The 18,089-nt window shown below is 36.6% G+C and overlaps 1 protein-coding gene across 1 annotated transcript; it reads left to right on the top strand.

Moving 5' to 3' along the window:
• The first annotated feature begins 11,755 nt into the window (after positions 1-11,755).
• On the top strand, positions 11,756-17,804 carry LOC122053422 (pre-mRNA-processing protein 40A-like). The gene is made up of 11 exons (XM_042615472.1): positions 11,756-11,917; positions 13,352-13,432; positions 13,600-13,668; positions 13,769-14,095; positions 14,176-14,349; positions 14,450-14,537; positions 14,779-16,079; positions 16,163-16,232; positions 17,138-17,190; positions 17,301-17,358; positions 17,492-17,804. Exons 2-7 carry the CDS (start codon positions 13,400-13,402, stop codon positions 14,883-14,885), a joined length of 798 nt encoding a protein of 265 aa, XP_042471406.1. The 5' UTR covers positions 11,756-11,917; positions 13,352-13,399; the 3' UTR covers positions 14,886-16,079; positions 16,163-16,232; positions 17,138-17,190; positions 17,301-17,358; positions 17,492-17,804.
• The last annotated feature ends 285 nt before the right edge of the window (positions 17,805-18,089 follow it).

Below are 18,089 nucleotides of genomic sequence, written 5' to 3'. Positions count from 1 at the left end.
CTATTACTAAATTTTTTAATTGTTTATATTTTGTAAAAATATAAATTATAATTATCTTTTAAATCACACTAACCTTAAATGTTCCCCTGAGGTTAATGGAATTGAGTTTTTCATCATGACTTAAAACTAGGGTTATTAGTAGTCGACTCGCAAGAGCTCTTCCTCTCAACCTAAGGAATTCTCCTAAGGCAAAAGTCAACTTGTAGATATCTCTTTCACACCATGGGAATAAGCTACCCTTTCCATTTAGCACAAAGTTTAAGGTCAAATTCTCTGGATTAAGTTAATATAATATGATTTTTTCAATGTCCATTTCTTATTGATATATAGCATATTATACATTATAAAATTTACTTAGCATAGAAGCCTAAAAAATCAGACTTATAAAAGTCTATGTTGTGGTTATTACTCGGTTTTGAATACTTCCAATTAGATCATGGGCTTAAGGATGTTTTTTTATGTCGTCTATACTCTTTGACCTGATCTACCACATCAAGAATTAGAAATGGACTGGACTTTTGGGTGCAAAAGGGCGAGGTGGGCTAAATAAGAAGAGTTGCATAATCTAATCATTTAAACCTCAGAAAGTTACTCTTCAAGCTCCAATTGCAATCCCTTTAATTTATGCCCTGCAAGTTTAGGTGGGCACGACTATCTTCCTATTCAGTAAGACCTTTCAGCGTTGGTAGTCGTAGCAACAGTGAATTGTGGGATACAGAAGCACTACGGAAAAGGATGGAAAAAATTGACAGAAAGACTTGCTTGGAAAGAGTCAACTTGGACTGCTCTAACCTGCTAAATAATGCCTTAGAAGCTTACTTCAAGTACGTGTCTAATCAGGTCATGTGTTGAATTATCGGGAACAAGGTTAGGCAATGCTCAAAAAAACAATCCAACCTTAAACTGCAGGAAGTTCAATTGAAACCAGCTAATGGTTTCCCACCTGGAATTCACTTGCTCTAAAGAACAATGGTAGATCTTGTGCATGAGAATATGAGATTCATTAGTTTTGCTATTAGAAATTAATCTGATTAGACAATCTCTTTAGTTGGATTCACACGCCAACGACATCAAAAAATTCAAAAAGAAAACAACAAGAAGCTTACACAAACAATCTGCTCCCGGAGTTGGCAAGGCAGTTTCCGGGTTGGCAATGGCATGACAAACAGTGTTTTTTATCTTTGTGCAGGGGCGGAGCTTCGAATTAGTAATGACAGTTTCCGTGACGGGAGTTGGGAGCAGGCTTATCACACCGACAAGACCTCTTTCTCTCTTTGCACAGAAGTAAGTGTACAACATTAATTATGTGTGTAGTAAGTGTACAACATTAATTATGTGCGTACGGTGACTCCATGTTTGGTGGGGCACGAGTCGCACGACGATCTTCCCTCTATGCCCTACAAGTTTTGGTGGGGCAATACTACCGATCTACCTTTTTAATAAGCTTCAATGTAAAATTTGTGGGAGGTTTAAAAATTTAAAAATTGAATAAAAGGTTAAATCATTGTATTGGGTGAAATTTAGATTAATTTAAGTTTATTTGTACAGTATTATCATATAGGATAGTGATTATCCTGTGAAGTGATATGAAAAAAAAAAAAAAGGAAAAGACAAGAAAAGTAATTAATCTTTTAGAAGTAAATTTTTTATTAAAACTTGAAGGGTTATTCCTCAATATCTAAATATAACTATAGACCATAACCTAAGACTCAACTAAGGAAAGAAATTATAATAATTACAATTAACAGATCTTAATTTCAATTTTATAAAGAAATAAATAAAATTTTACCCGAAATAAATAAAGACGTATATCAAGACAAATTCTCTCTAAAAAATACCAAAAATATAAAAATTACTCTAAATACAAAAAAAATAAATTGCCAAAAATAGCAAAATAGCCTAAAATGGATTTAAATGTTGGAATTTGGCGCGGAAAATTGACAGTTACAATTATACCGGTAATAAATGTAGATTTTCGAATTCTGCACCGCTGCACGTGTGATGACAGACAAAGACTGATTCTAAGTCTCGAGTCAAAAATTATGCTCGTTTGAAGTTTAAAAACTCATATTGGACTTCAACATGGGTTGGGCCTGTATCATATAGGCAGTGTCATTCAATAAACTTTCATATTATTGATGTGATAAATTAGGAGTATAAAAAATGCTCATTTAGAGGTCTGATAATTAGAACTGCCCTAAGACCTTTCAGCATTGGTAGTCATAGCAACCGTTACTCAATCAGTAAATTATGTGATACATAAGCACTACATAAAAGGATGGAAAATGGTAGAAAGACTTGGCTTGTAATGAGTCACCATGAATTGTTCTAACCTACTAAATAATGTCGTATATGGTAAAAAGTGAAGCGCTCATTTCTAGCACCCCATCAATCTATCTTAGAATTAATATGGAGAAAATAAATTATGATAATTGACAGAGGATGGGGAGTGTGAATTATTTCGGGGTGCAAGGATTTACATTATGCCAGTCCCGATGTTTGATCCCGTAACCTTATGTGGTAAACTACCAACCACCACTAAATAATGCCTTAGAAGCTTATTTGAAGTGTCTAATTAGGCCATGTGTTTAATTATTGGGAACAAGGTTAGATATATAATGTTGAAAAAAAATAATCCAACCTGCAAACACGAAGTTCAATTGAAGCCAACTAATCGACCTAGAATTCACTTGCATGTACAGAACAATGGTGGATCTTTCAATAACAAACAAAGGCTATCAAAACATAGTGTAGTCATCAACTTTATCTGTTGATGTGGGTGGATTTTACAGTAGCAATCTCTTATTCATTAAAATTTTTGCCATGTCCCAATACAAGTTAATTACATTATCTGTTGGTAAGTGCTGTTTAATTACTTCTGTTTTCCTTGCAAATTTAATCTAATTATCCTCTTGATGTCATATTAAGTTGATGATACTCTTTCGTTTTCTTTTGTTGTAATTTTGTCCTAACTTCACATATTTATAGACCATGTCCTAACTGTTTTATAGACAATGTCATTTGGTTGACTCCTTTAACGATAACTACATAATTTGAATATACATATATATTTAAAATATCTTTTTCTCAGCATGGTCTTCTTGGTTGTATTATTTGTGCAAATGGTACAATCTCTAACCTAACATTACGTATATAGTAATTTCTAGTGGAACTCTAACGTATGAGGTTGGTGATTTAATAATATTTTTTTGTATGTTTTTTTTTAATCGCATTTTCATCTGATCATTATTTTGGTCATCCTAATAATTTATTTTTTTGCTGCTATAAATAATTTGTTTATATGCATAAATAAACTAATTTTTTATTTTCATAATATGTATTGATCATATAATTCATACGGATGATACCTTTGTCATTGGGCTATGGTACAATCGTAAAATATTCTAACAATTAATCAGAAATTTAAGGTTTGATTTCTAGCTACGAGGTTGATACGAGTTGTAGCAAGTATACCCAGAAGATGATGTGGTAATCAAAATTAAGGTGACGTAGCGGTCAAGGTTAAGGTGACGTGACGATCAAAGTCAAATTAATGTGGCGGTCAAAGTCAATGGAGGAGTGCATCTCTCACCTGGCTATAAAAACAGATTGGTCGTCCAGCGCTAAGGCTATTAGGTCCAACCTGACCGGATTGCAAGCCAGTCGGTGAGGGTCGGTTGGCCCTTAAGCCTTCCATATATACCCAGGGCATTATATTATTCTCTTAGCGAGTTCCTAATAGCCTTCCATACATAACAAAACAACATGGTGCGAAGACGTGCAGAAAGGCGGCCGGCCTATAGGGCTAGCCAGAATATAGTTGGCCGATAGCATAAGCAGAGAATCCCAACAACCTGTCAGAATAACAATTATATGTCAGCAAATATTCTTCTAAAACATTTTTTTAATGATTATAGTGTCTTCCATTAGCCGACCATTTAGAACATTATATTCCTTTAATGGCCTTAACAACGACCTAGCTATAAAGGACAAAAGAGGTATGGATATGGGTTAACGGAAGATTTTTCGGATAATTATTGCGCATTGCCTAGGTTGTAAACTCTCTTTTATCTAACAATCTCTGACACACTTTGTCACATTATGATCACAGAGGTTATGAGAGGTGATATATAAAGGGAATCTCTCCGTTTGCAAGAGACGCTCTCTGAACACCTAAACTCTACTCTCGTGCACACGTTCTCCATTGTTCTTCATTCACCCATTTGGACTTGTACTGACTTGAGCGTGGAGGGTCTTTGCCAGGGACTTCCCCATGATTTCTAGGCGCTAACATTTTTTTGATCGTCTTTGTGTGCACAGGATCGGAAAAAAGCTTCTTTTTGAAGTAAAAGGTCTTCTACCAATCTACCATCAAGCTACCGTGCCCAACGTGTCATCTCTGTAACTTTTAGACAGGGTTAGGCATACTGCAGGAGTGATTTTCTTTTAGTTGAATGATAGACCTAAGAACACTAGCCGTTGGATGTCGTACCATGAGCATTTCCCGATTTATAAAGATGAGTGTGCAAGGTATCAAACCTTTTATTTATAGTAGTTACATGCAAATTGTTTGTTATAGAAATGGTCTTTGATAGTTTAGTCGAGACATCTAAAATTGATCCAGGTGCCTAGATTCTTATTCTTCTTCTTCTTATTATTATTATTTAGTTGAGGCGCCTAGAATTAATCAAGACATCTCGATTCTTTTTTTTTATTTATAAAAATTAAAAATAATATAGGACCAAAAGGAATTTAGATATTTCCATAATGACATAATATTATCCACTTTGAGCCTAAGCCCTCATGGATTTGTTTGAGTCTTCATGCCTCTCGGTCCATCCAACCTACAAGGACTTCTTATCCGGTGTCTGGTGCTCTTGATTTAGTCACGGGAGCTCTCACTTTCTTTATTTGAGGTTAATATTCTACTCACATGCCTCAATTAGACTATAACTCTTGTACACAGTCGGTAGACCTGCAGTTAAACCTTCTAGCAGTTCGGACTATAATACCAATTGTAGGGTCAAAAGGAATTTAGATATTTCCACAATGACATGATATTGTCCACTTTGGCCCTAAGCCCTCATGATTTTATTTTTAGGCTTTATCCAAAAGATCTAATACCAATAGAGATATATTTCCCTTATAAATATATGATCTTTCTCATGTAATTTTAATGTAGGACTTTATTTACACCTTACAATCCAACAAAAAATTCCTTAAATTTTAAACCCTAAACATCCTAAATACATATATTATACCCTGTAAGCATATAAAATTTTTTTATTTTATGATTTTAGCTTAAATGTTATAACTCAATCCCTAAACCATAAAGGTAAAATTTAATTAGCTTTACCTCGAAACTAAAAAAAATAAACAAAAAAATTGTGTATTTCATTTGAGAAGCTTGGATCAATTTCAGATGTCTCGAGTTAGGTCCATATGAGTCCATAGTAGAGAAAAATCTCTAATCATAATTATAACTTTGCATGCAATCCCCAATCACAAAAAAATTTGTTTGCACTCTCTACATGCAAAGTATTACTTGTTTCAACTCTCTCATGCAAATATCGTTACCTAAATTGCCCTTCGGATTTTTTAGGTATAAAAAAATCTAAAAATTAGTATATTTCCGGTTAAATTAAGCACTTTATACTAGAATTCAGTACTTTATGCTAGAATCGAATATATTTTCTATCAAAATTAATTCTCATATTTTTTCGGTACAAATAGTCTAAAAATGAGTATAATTTCTATTAAATTCAGCACATTAAACTAGAATTGGGTATATTTTCTATTAAATTGAGCACGACTTTTTTCCTGCTTAATATAATTCCTTATAAATTTTGTATCATTTATTATTTAAAAAAAAGCTAGTATATTTTTCATCCAATTAAGTACCATTTAAAGAAAATCTAGTATATTTTCCATCCAATTGAGTATCATTTAAAGGAAATCTAGTATATTTTCCATCCAATTGAGGTGAAAAAAGAATCATACTCAATTTGATAGAAAATATACTATATTTTAATTTAATGTACTGAATTTAAGAGGAATTATATTGATTTTTGGACTTTTTATACCTAAAAGTATCATGAGCAATTAGGTAAATATGTTTGACTAGGGAGTAGAAATAAAGATTTTTATGGATGAAGACTATATGCAAAGATTTTTTTACCAATATGGACTGCATGTAAATTTTTCCAAAAAGTATCTATTTGACCACGACACTGATGTTACCAAATGACTAGTGTTCTCATCATAAGCTGATTTACTTCTAACAGGCTCAGCTTGGAGAGACTTTGATGATGAAGCCTTCTCATGGCCACCGGAAGGCATGGTTTTGGCTCGAAGGCATATACTTGGTCAACTTTAGGAAAGAGAAAAGATAAAAGAATTTGCAATCGATTGAATCCATTTTCATTATAATTTTTTTTAACAATTTTCATAACTTAATTCTATCTTTTTCCATTTAAAAAATAATAGTAAAAAAAATTAGGGAAAACATCTATCTGAACACCATTGCTCTAAATAACATATTACTATTTGGAAAGATACGCTAGCTAGTGTGATGCATGCCCTCCAGTCCTACCGTACGCACTAGCTAATACTATAGCGAGACCATGCCAAAACTCCTCCGGAAAAGGTAGAATGTCAAGTAACGCTAATGCACGGCTACTGGTATTTCTAACCCTAAAGCAGTCTAATGTGTCTGGGCACCTGCTTGCGTCACATGCATGGATGCCCTATTTAAAATGGTTGCCAGAGACATAACATTGCTTGTAGCAAGATGCATGAAATGAGCTTGTTATATATGCCATGTAATCTAACACTGTAATTATAACCTAATATTAATTACTTCGATACTTTTGTGATGTGCGTGTTTAATAAGGGTGTGACGAGGAGATCGATGTGTGTACAAGCAATGGCATGGCAGGGGGCCAAGATAGGCCAAAGTAGCTCTCATCGTCGATTCCTGACACATGGAGGGGAGGGGTGGGAGTAACAGGAAACTGTTTTGTTCTGTACCGGGAATGATGACAAGCTTCCGAAGTGTACCAAGGGCAGAGGCGAAGACGTTTTATCCGACATGGGTGAGACAGATGACATAATGTTATTGGAAAGGGTTTATATAAATATTATATCGTGCTCCTTTTCCATTTCAGTTTCGCTTCTACTCGCTCTTCACTCCCTCAACTCCCTCAATGTCTGAATGACGAGCTCCCAGATATCTCTCTTTCAACTATTTTACTTGTGGACTAGGTCATCCTCGAACTCCGTCGTAGGCTCCGCGTACTCCGTCGCAGGCTCCGCATACTCTGCTGCAGGCTCAACAGCATGCGCAGCTACAGGCTCCACCGCATGCATGCAGATAGAAACAGAGGAGGCGGAGGTTGAGCAACCTGCGTCTGAGGCAAAAGCAGCGGAAATGTTTGTTGCGGAGGCATCAGCCTTGAAGGAGGCAAAAGAAGTGGAAGTGTTTGCTGCGGAGGCATAAACATAGGCGGAGCCTGCTGCGGAGGCAAAAACGACGGCAACGAAGCCTACGGCTGCGTTTGTGGCGGAGTACGCGGAGCCTGCGCTAGAGTACGAGGACAACCTAGTCCACAAGTAAAACAGTTGAAAGAGAGACATTTGGAAGCTTGTCGTTCAGACATTGAGGGAGCTGAGGGAGTGAAGAGTGAGTAGAAGCGAAATTGAAATGGAGAAGGAGCACGGTATAATATTTATATAAACCCTTTCCAATAACATTATGTCATCCGTCTCACCCATGTCGGACAAAACGCCTTCACCTCTGCTCTTGGTACACGTCGGAACTTACCATCATTCCCGGTACAGAACTAAGCAATTTCCCGTCGCTTCCACCCCTCCCCTCCATGTGTCAAGAATCAGCGGCGAGAGTTGCTTCGGCCTATCCTGGTCTCCTGCCATGCCACAATCTCCTCTGCAGGCTCCGCTGCATGCTCCACCGCAAGCTCCGAATGTTGGAGACAGGAGAAGAAGGAAAGAAAATTAACAGAAGAGGTAAATCTGCTTACTAACTTTTGATCTTTCCCATTTCATTCATGGATATGCAGTACATGAATTTATAGAGAAATGCTTTAGAATTACGTTGATTGCATGAAAAATATAAACTGCAGCTAAGCATTAGCCTAGGAAATAAACTTTGACTACCTAGGAAAGGAAAAGATACTTAATACTCAACTTGACTCCTAAGAACCATAAACATAATTAATGCTTAATGCTAATCAATTACAAATTACTATTTAACACCCCCCTTAATTTGTAATCTTCATCATATCCTTGAACTGTTGAAGCTTTTCAATAGATACTGCCTTGGTAAGAACATCTGTTGGTTGATCTGTGATCTTGATAAAATCCAAATGAATTCCCTTCTTTTGAACCATATCACGAATGTAATTATGCCGCAATTCTATATGCTTTGATCTTGCATGAAAGACTGGATTCTTTGTCATTGAAATTGCAGATTGGTTATCACAAGTAAATTTGAGTAGGATCTGTTCCTTTTTGCTGTAAATCAACCAAATTCTTCTTAACCAGATTGCTTCACGTACAGCTTCATTTGCTGCAATATATTCAGCTTCTACAAATGATAATGCAACTGAACTTTGTTTTTTGAACTCCAAGAAATGATTTTAGATCCCAAACAAAATACATATGTTGAAGTGCTTCTTCTATCATCAAGACTTCCGCCCAATCACTATCGTAAAAGCCAACTAACTTGTTGTCCACTTCTTTCAAATATTTGATTCCCAATGTTTTAGTCCCTTGAAGGTAACGAAGTATCCTCTTTGCTGCTACAAAATGAAGCTTACTTGGAGCATTCATAAATCTAGATATTAAGGCAACTGGATAAACAATATCAGGTCTTGTATTGGCCAAATAAACCAATGAGCCAACAAGGTTTCTATAAATATTTGGATCACACTTTTCTACTCCATCATTCAGCTGTAATTTTTCATTGAAGGTCATAGGAGTTGTTGTTGGTTTGCAATTTTCCATTTGAAATCTTTTGAGCAAATCTGCTACATATTTTGTTTGAGAAATGAAAATCTCTCCTTTTGTTTGCTTTACTTGAATTCCAAGAAAATATTTCATCAATCCAAGATCTCATTTCATATTCTTTCATCATTGTCTCTTTGAATGATTGCACCATTCTAGCATTAGTTCCTGCATAAATCAGATCATCCACGTAGAGACAAACTATTAAAAAATCACCTTCATATTTCTTCACATAAAGCGATGGTTCAGATGGACTTTTCACAAATCCATTTTGTAGGAAATGAACATCGATTTTGCTATTCCATGCTCTTGGAGCTTGTTTAAGCCCATAAAGTGCTTTTTGTAGCTTATAAACTTTCTCTTCCTTCTCTTTTATTTCATATCCTTGAGGTTGTTTCACATAAACCTCTTCTTCTAACTCTCCATTCAGAAAAGTTGATTTAACATCAAGTTGAAATACTTGTAATTCTAATTGAGCTGTCAAGGCAAGAATAATTTTAATAGTCTCCATTCGTACTACGGGAGCAAAAGTTTCATTGAAATCCACACTAGGTTGTTGAAAATACCCTTTTGCCACTAGCCTTGCCTTATGTTTTTGCACACTACCATCTTCATTATACTTGGTCTTATAGACCCATTTTAAGCCAATTGTTTTTTTTTTCTTCTGGAAGATCTATTAACTGCCAAGTATGATTCTTTTCAATGCTCCTTACTTCTTCATTCATGGCTTTTCTCCAAACTTCTTCTTTTACAACATCCTCAAAATATTGTGGTTCACAAGTAAAAAATGCAACATTACAGGATTCATAAATATCTGCCAAGGAACGATACCTTCTTGGAGGAGTTCCTGAATCTGAATTAGCTTCGTAATTACTTCTTAACGAACCAACAATATCTTTAACTGATTCCTTTGGTTCAAGAAATAAGTCTTCCATATGTACTTCAGGAACTTCTTGAGTTTCCCATTTCCATGATGCTGTTTCATCAAAAATCACATCCCTTGAAAGCACTAATTGATTAGTTAATGGATTGAAAAGTCGATAACCTTTGGATTCATCGGCATAAACAATGAAAATAAGTTTTTCTCCCTTTTCATCAAACTTTTCTCTATTTTTAACAAGAGCATAAGCAACACACCCAAAAACCTTAAATTGACTTACAATTGGTTGTCTGTCATGTCATGCTTCAAAAGGAGTTTTATTTTGAACTGCTTTGGTAGGAGAACGATTGAGAATATGCACAGTAGTATTTACAACTTCAGCCCAAAACTTATTGGGAAGTCCTTTGCCTTTTAACATGCTTCTGATCATTTCTACAATTGTTCTATTTTTTCTTTCGGCGACACCATTCTATTGTGGTGTATGTCTGATTGTAAGTTGTCTTTGAATACCCTGTTCTTTGCAATAATTGAGAAAAGGTTTGTAAATGAACTCTCCTCCACGATCTGTTCTTAAGGTCTTTATAAGACAACCACTTTGCTTTTCAACTAGTGCTTTAAAGTGTAGAAACTTGGTGAAGGCTTCAGATTTCTTCTCAAGAATATAAACCCAAATCATTCTAGTGAAATCATCAATAAAGAGCAGAAAATACCTTTTGTTGCTAAGAGAAGGAGTTCTAGTTGGACCACAAATATCTGTATGTACTAGCTCAAGAGGGAAATGAACTCTCCAGGTTGTTTTTGGAAATGGAAACCGATGTATTTTCCCATAAATGCAACCTTCACAAACCTCATGTTGCTGCTTTAGTTCTGGAAGTCCAACAACCATATTCTTTTGTTTCAATAACTGTAGGCCTTTAAGATTCAAATGACCATATCTCAAATGTCAAAGATAAGATTTATCAACACTTTCACTTCTAAAAGCTGTACTTTGAAATGATTTCATATGAAAAGGAAAAAGGTTATTGAAAGTCAACATCACGATAGCTATTTTTTCTTCAGATTTAATACTTAACTCAACTTGACTCCTAAGAATCATAAACATAATTAATGCTTCATACTAATCAATTACAAATTACTATTTAACACCGAAGGCCGGATGGCTGCCGAGTGCAGTTGAACAAAAGCAACACTGCCTCTTAAAGTGGCCCTCGCGGTTGCGCTGTGGTCGTCCATCAAGCGCTTCGAGATCGAGGCGACAGAGGCAAAGTCGAAGGCCGGAGCAGAGGCACTCCGAGGGCTGGAGGCGAGCTCCGGCGTACCCGCGAGACTGATTGTGACCGCCGAGTGGAGGATCGCCTGGCGAGTTCGAGTCGCGGACGCGGAGGAGGGCTGGGCTGAGTGCGCGTAGAACGATTACAGCCACATGTTTTGTACTTTTTTATAATTTAACCGTCAATTTCGAATAATAGTAGACTTGTGATGGTTTTTCAAAAGAGAAGTCTCTCAAGTTTGTGGTTAAACTTTAATAAATAAAAGAAAAATGGTTGTCAACTGAAACAAGCAAGTTTATCAAATTAGATTTGTATATTTCACAGTATCATAAAAAAAAATCATAATTGCTTGGTCCAAAAAAATTACATTTTATTCAGGGGAGAGTAAAATAAAATACACTGATAATAAAATTTGGATAACAGAATCTTAAAATGCCTTAATTATTATTGTTTGTGGCATTAAATTTGGTTAATTTTGGTAAAAATGGGCCGGTTCGAACCAGGCCGGAGAGTCCGACCAGGATTGAGGCGGGCTTCGTCATCTATCTAAAACCCAACACCCAAACCTAAACCTAGTGATTCGCATCTGGGTGGGTTTGCTAATCTCGGCAGCCCAAAACCCTGCCCTCTTCCTTCTTCCCCCTCTCGCCCCATTCTCGTTGCAGCCCTGCGAAGAAGAGCGAGGAGAAGAGCTACGAGACGAATCCATCCTCTACCTCACGATTTCTTTGGGCAAAAACAGGTATTTTTTTTCTTTGAATTGCTTGCTCGTGATCCTTGAAAACCCTATGTCGTTCTCACACGGTAGTATAGCATGGTAGCGATGGCCGCGGAGGCTCCCTAATGGAAAGCGTTTTCCCTCGTCCACTTGTCTTATCAAGCTCATGTATTTCCATTTCTCATACTCAATTAAAACGGTTGAAAATTTGACGGCTAGAATAGATTTTTTAGGACATTTTCGTTTTTTCAGTGGCATGGGCATGTCTGGACTAATTATGGCAATTTTGATCTCCTGTTATCTTGATCATTTTAGGATAGATAATTGTGATATTATCGAATAATTTGACACATCTAGATGTTGATGTTTGTGGTTTTTATGGAGAATTAGTTCTTTTCATTTTAGGCCTTAATACTGTTTACTTGCTTCATTACCTAATCTTAATCCTATAAGCACGTACCTTCGTGTTCAGTACATGGATTGGATGACAACAACTTGATCTGTTGAAAGATCATGTATGTTAAACACTTGTAGCATATTGTGATTAATGTCCAGTTAATTGTACAATGAGGTCAAAGGAGAATTTTTCTCCCTTTTATTATTATATTGTTGACCCACGGGAAAACTTGTATTCACAATTTTTTGTTCTAGATCTACCCATCACACTGACAGTGCTTAAAAATATTTGGTGATAAAGCTCTTTTATTCTTTGTGAAACAATTTCATGTAGGGAGGTACTGCTAAACTGGGAACAATTATTTAACACTAGTATCAATATCAAAGTGATGTGCTTAGCTTCTGCAGTTTCATAGTTATCTATTAAAGAAAAGGCCAATCATTTGGTTTGAAGAATGAATTCTTCTTATGTACCGAGAGGCCAGAAATTGAATTAAACCAAACATATTAGTAATGGGCTCATCCTTTGTAAGGACGTGCAAAGAGATAAAGGCATGTTACCAGGTTTTTAAGGAGTTGGATCTGAATTATCCATATATAGTGATACAATACCAAAATGTGGCAATAAACATTGGTTTTCTGTCATCATGCTCACTCAACAAAATCCCTAGCATCTGAGTTGAAGTAAGTGGGAAATAATTCACTTTTTGAGTGTTTCTTTTCATCATTATGTTTGTTGATTCCATACTTCTGAAGTTGAGCTTAGTTAGCTGCCTATCCATATTTACTCTATGATTTTTGGAAAGTGGATGCTTGTTGTACATGGTCAACTTGATTTGGGCCTTAGGTTATATTTCTGAGTTATCCTTTTTTGGGGTGACAATCATGGATTTTTTAATTCACATTACTCTCATTGCAATACCTTGTGTTAACTTGTAAAATCAGCTGGTTCTTGGAACTTAATGGGTGTAACAGGTTAGTAGATTTGGTAGGATCCTTTTGGTCTTCTCGTGTCATTTTTTCAAACACAGTAGATTTTGATGTTTTTATTTTGATATTCAGCTTTTGTTCAAGGATAATTGCCACTCAAATCAGGAATCACAGAAGAGAATGATTAGCAATCCACAATCTTCAGGGGCACAGGTACATGTTCCACATGTCTTTGCTTTTATTTTGCATTTTTTACCTGTTTCGTTTTTCACTTCCTTGGTGGTAGGCCTATTGTGTGCCTTGATGTCTCTCTAGTTATTTTATTTTGTTTCTTTTTTCTCAATATTGCATCATGATAATTATGCCACATGCCATTTTAGCCCCTTAGACCTCCAGTAGTGGGTTCTGCTGGTCCACCACCAAATTTTGGTGCCTCCATGCCTGTACAAGTAAGTCTGCTTCATTTTTTTTTTTGCATTTTTGCATTTTTTTTTTTTGCCTTTATTTGTTTATTTTTACTGTGATCAAATTGTCATATGAATATTGCAGTATAGGACAATGGTTCCAGCCCCTCAATTTGTCCCAGCTGCCTCTCAGCAATTTAGGCCTGTCCCCCAAGGAATGCCAGCGCCAAATATTGCCATGCCTACTGGCCAAACTCAAATGCCTCATTTTTCTCAATCAACACAGCAATTGCCTCCAATATCAGGCCAACCGGGTCAAGTGCCACCATCATCCCAAGCAATTCCAATGTCATATGTTCAAGCAAGTAGACCTATCTCATCTGGGCCGTTGCCACCTCAACAAAATGCTCAAGTGCCAAACAATGTGCCTAATCTTCCAGGTGCAGCAATGCCCCTTTCTTCATCATACACGGTAAGGCCCCAAAGCTACAAAGAAAAGCTAGCATACCTTCATGTTGATCGGTTGTTTGATGTTACAGTATTGGATTGCAGTTTGCAACATCTTATGTTCAGGCACCAAATACCATAAATGCTCCGGTTCAGTATCAACCAGCAACACAGGTGACCCCTTCGAGGACACAAACCTGGGCAACACCTGGAACTCAGAGTGTACCTCTTGGTGCACCTTTGCATCAGACTTCCCAACAACCTTTGGCTACTGTTCCAGTAAGTTTTGTTTTAATTTTTTTTTTTTGCATTTGTTAATTCTGCTTAGATGAAAATTTTGTAGTCTCCTAGCTTAAACTTTTACGTCTGATGAAAAAAGGCACAAACTGTACAATCAAATTCTACAGAACAGAGCTCTTCTGACTGGCAAGAGCACACTGCTGCTGATGGAAAAAGGCGTGGATTGAGTAATTATGCTTATTTTATGTTTTCTTTTCATGAAGTTACTATTTGTATTTATGATTGCTATTGCTACTTAAATTAAAGTTATTCAGAGTTAAAGTTACTTTCATCAATGTATGTCAATGTTCCACTAAAATGCCAGTGGTGTGTTATGTGTCATATTAGTACATGGTATTCTTTGTCCTTTCATTAGTTTTGTACATTATTCCTTTTTGTTATGATTCATCATTTTTTTTTTCTTTTCAGATACTATTATAATAAGAAGACTAGGCAATCAGCGGAGCCGGCAGCGGAGCCTGCGGCGTAGCAAGGGGCCAGGACAGGCCGAAGTAGCTCTCGCCGTTGATTCCTGACACATGGAGGGGAGGTGTGGGAGTGACGGGAAACTGCTTAATTCTGTACCGGGAATGATGACAAGCTTCCGAAGTGTACCAAGGGCAGAGGCGAAGACGTTTTGTCCGACATGGGTGAGACAGATGACATAATGTTATTGGAAAGGGTTTATATAAATATTATACTGTGGTCCTTCTCCATTTCAATTTCGCTTCTACTCGCTCCACTCCCTCAGCTCCCTCAATATCTGAACGACGAGCTCTCAGATGTCTCTCTTTCAACTATTTTACTTGTGGACTAGGTCATCCTCGTACTTCGGCGCAGGCTCCGCGTACTCCGCCGCAAGCGCAGCCGCAAGCTCCGCTGTCGTCGTTTTTGCTTCCGCAGCAGGCTCCGCCTATGCTTATGCCTCCGCAGCAAACACTTCCGCTTCTTTTGCCTCCTTCGAGGCTTATGCCTCCGCAACAAACATTTCTGCTACTTTTGCCTCAGACGCAGGCTCCTCAGCCTCCGCCTCCACCTCCTCTGTTTCTATCTGCATGCATGTGGCGGAGCCTGCAGCGGCGCATGCGGCTGAGCTTACGACGGCGCTTGCAGCGGAGTATGCGGAGCTTACGGTGGAGTACGAGGACGACCTAGTCTACAAGTAAAACAGTTGAAAGAGAGGCATATGGGAACTCGTCGTTCAGACATTGAGGGAGTTGAAGGAGTGAAGAGCGAGTAGAAGCGAAATTGAAATGGAGAAGGACCACGGTATAATATTTATATAAATCCTTTCCAATAACATTATGCCATCTGTCTCATCCATGTCGGACAAAACGTATTCGCCTCTGTCCTTAGTACACTTCGGAAGCTTGTCATCATTTCCGGTACAGAACTAAGCAGTTTCCCGTCGCTCTCACCCCTCCCCTTCATTTGTCAGGAAACAGCGGCAAGAGCTGCTTCGGCCTATCCTGACCCCCTGCCATGCCGGCTCCGCTGCCGGCTCTGCCGCAGGCTCCGCTGCCGGCTCTGCCGCAGGCTCCGCTACATGCTCCGCCGTCGTTTTTGCCTCCGCAGCAGGCTCCACCTATGCTTATGCCTCCGCAACAAACACTTCCAATGTTCCATCGACGTCCGTCAATGTTTGACTAATTAAATTACTCTCATCGACGTCCGTCAATGTTCCACTAATTAAAATGTTAGTGGTGTGTTATGTCTCATATTAGTACATGGTATATATTCTTTATCGTCCTTTCATTGGTTTTGTATATTATTCCTTTTTGTTATGATTCATCATTTTTTTTCTTTTTTTCAGATACTATTATAATAAGAAGACTGGGCAATCTGTCTGGGAGAAACCCTTTGAATTGATGACGCCAGTTTGGGTATAAGTCATTTTAGGAAACATTGATATTCTTGTTATTTTTGGTACGGACTTCATATCACACCAATTCTTTTTCTGATCGTGGTTAATTTGGTTAGTCTGGTTCATGTTTGACTTATGCGACACCTTTTCGGTGTGCTATAAGTATGTATCATCTAGTTGTTGTGACCAACGAGAAATATTTATTTATACAAAAGATCTATTATATTGCTAATTAAGGTGGTCTTTAATTATATCTGCGAGGTTTGCTAAACACAACATCCTCACTTTAACTCTTTTGTATTGTATTTGGTTTAACTCTTTAGGTTCATGTTTGCCTTGTTATAAAAAGTTTAGCATAGTCATATCGGTAAAAGTTACTTGATTAATTTTAAAGTTTATCACATTTGTACTTTTCAAAATTCTCACACAAAGGTATATATCTTCTCTACATGGTTATTTTCTACAGTATTTAATTTGTCGGTACGTATCTTGTCATACATCTGCGGCCAATAACACGTTGATTGTACTATAATTAATTAGCCAAGTTGTCACTAAGTGTTCTTGACTAAGACGTACTATGCTTGTAAGTAGGATATATATTCTTTGCCTCCTATTTTAAAGTACAACTCTTCTCAAGCATGGTGTTTGCTTACCCGTTTTATAGACATGCATGGTGTTTCTATCCTTCTTCTTCTGCCCTCAAACATTTGTTGATTTCATTCGTGACTTGTATATCTTGAATTTGAGATGTGATTGTGCCAAATTTCATCTTGCTTTCTTTACTTAAATATAAATATATCTGGTTGAACTTACTCTTTAAATAATTTTTTATTGGTCTTTATTTATTGCTCCTCACTTATTCTTTTATTGGAAATCTCAGTAGTCTTTGCAGTAACATTATTTTTTATTTTTTATTTTTATCAGAGGGTAGATGCATCCACTGACTGGAGGGAGTTAACTACCTCAGATGGTCAAAAGTATGCATTGATTTCTCGCTCTAACTATTTCTTTTAGTCTTCTAAGCTCCTCCATCAATCGAGAACTGCTGTTTTTGTTCCAGTGGTAAAATAATTTTTATTTGTTGTAGATACTACTATAACAAGGCCACAAAGCAATCCCAATGGACAATTCCTGATGATCTTAAGGTTTTAGCTAGCTTTTTCATTTTTATTTCATCTGTTATATATTTTTATCCTGTTATACTTTTACGCCAATATATCGCTAAACATGGCTTTATATAAGAAGATAAGATAATTTTAACTCGCATTTTGATTTTAGCTAGCCCGAGAGCAGGCAGAGAACAGTAGTGTTGCTAATCAAATGAGACTGAAACGACTGCAACTGTTATTTCAACAGTTGATTCTGTTTGTCTTTCTTATTCCTCCAATCCTGCGGCTGCTGCTGTTCCTTGGTCTCATCTAGCAATCCAGAATTCCTCAACCTGCTCCTGTGAGGGGTGATCAATTTTCTAATATACCAGCGGGTGTTTATTTCTATCGTCTCTTTGCAATTTTGATTTTATTAAAGTTTTTCGTTATGAATGATAAATTTTAGAATGGAGTTTATAATTACAGGCCTGTTTAAAATATTAGTTTTACTTCCTTATTATTTTTTGTTTCAGAAAATAACAATACCTTTTTAAAGGATAAATTAACTATGTTATTGTATATATTGTTTCCCAAAAAAAACTATCACAAAGAATCACACTTATCTATATAATATATATTGTTACGTTTCTCTCTTTTCAACAAATTAAATCTTTTGTTTGCTGCAAAACACTAAATTTTTATAGGATAAATTAACATTTACCTGTCATCCCAAATGTCTATAACATAAGTACTTCTAACTCATTTTCGCTTAACTATCCTTTGATCTT

Source organism: Zingiber officinale, chromosome 3A (genome assembly GCF_018446385.1).
Source record: "Zingiber officinale cultivar Zhangliang chromosome 3A, Zo_v1.1, whole genome shotgun sequence".
NCBI classification, from domain to species: Eukaryota; Viridiplantae; Streptophyta; class Magnoliopsida; order Zingiberales; family Zingiberaceae; genus Zingiber; species Zingiber officinale.
The sequence above is the reverse complement of the archived record's forward strand: the minus strand, read 5'-3'. Positions and strand labels throughout refer to the sequence as shown.

Bases quoted from the DNA above. Each gene is read 5' to 3' on its own strand.
- LOC122053422 (XM_042615472.1), top strand. From the start codon at position 13,400: ATGATTAGCAATCCACAATCTTCAGGGGCACAG. The intron at 13,433-13,599 runs GTACATGTTCCA...ATGCCATTTTAG, and splicing joins CACAATCTTCAGGGGCACAG to CCCCTTAGACCTCCAGTAGT. The intron at 14,350-14,449 runs GTAAGTTTTGTT...TGATGAAAAAAG, and splicing joins AACCTTTGGCTACTGTTCCA to GCACAAACTGTACAATCAAA.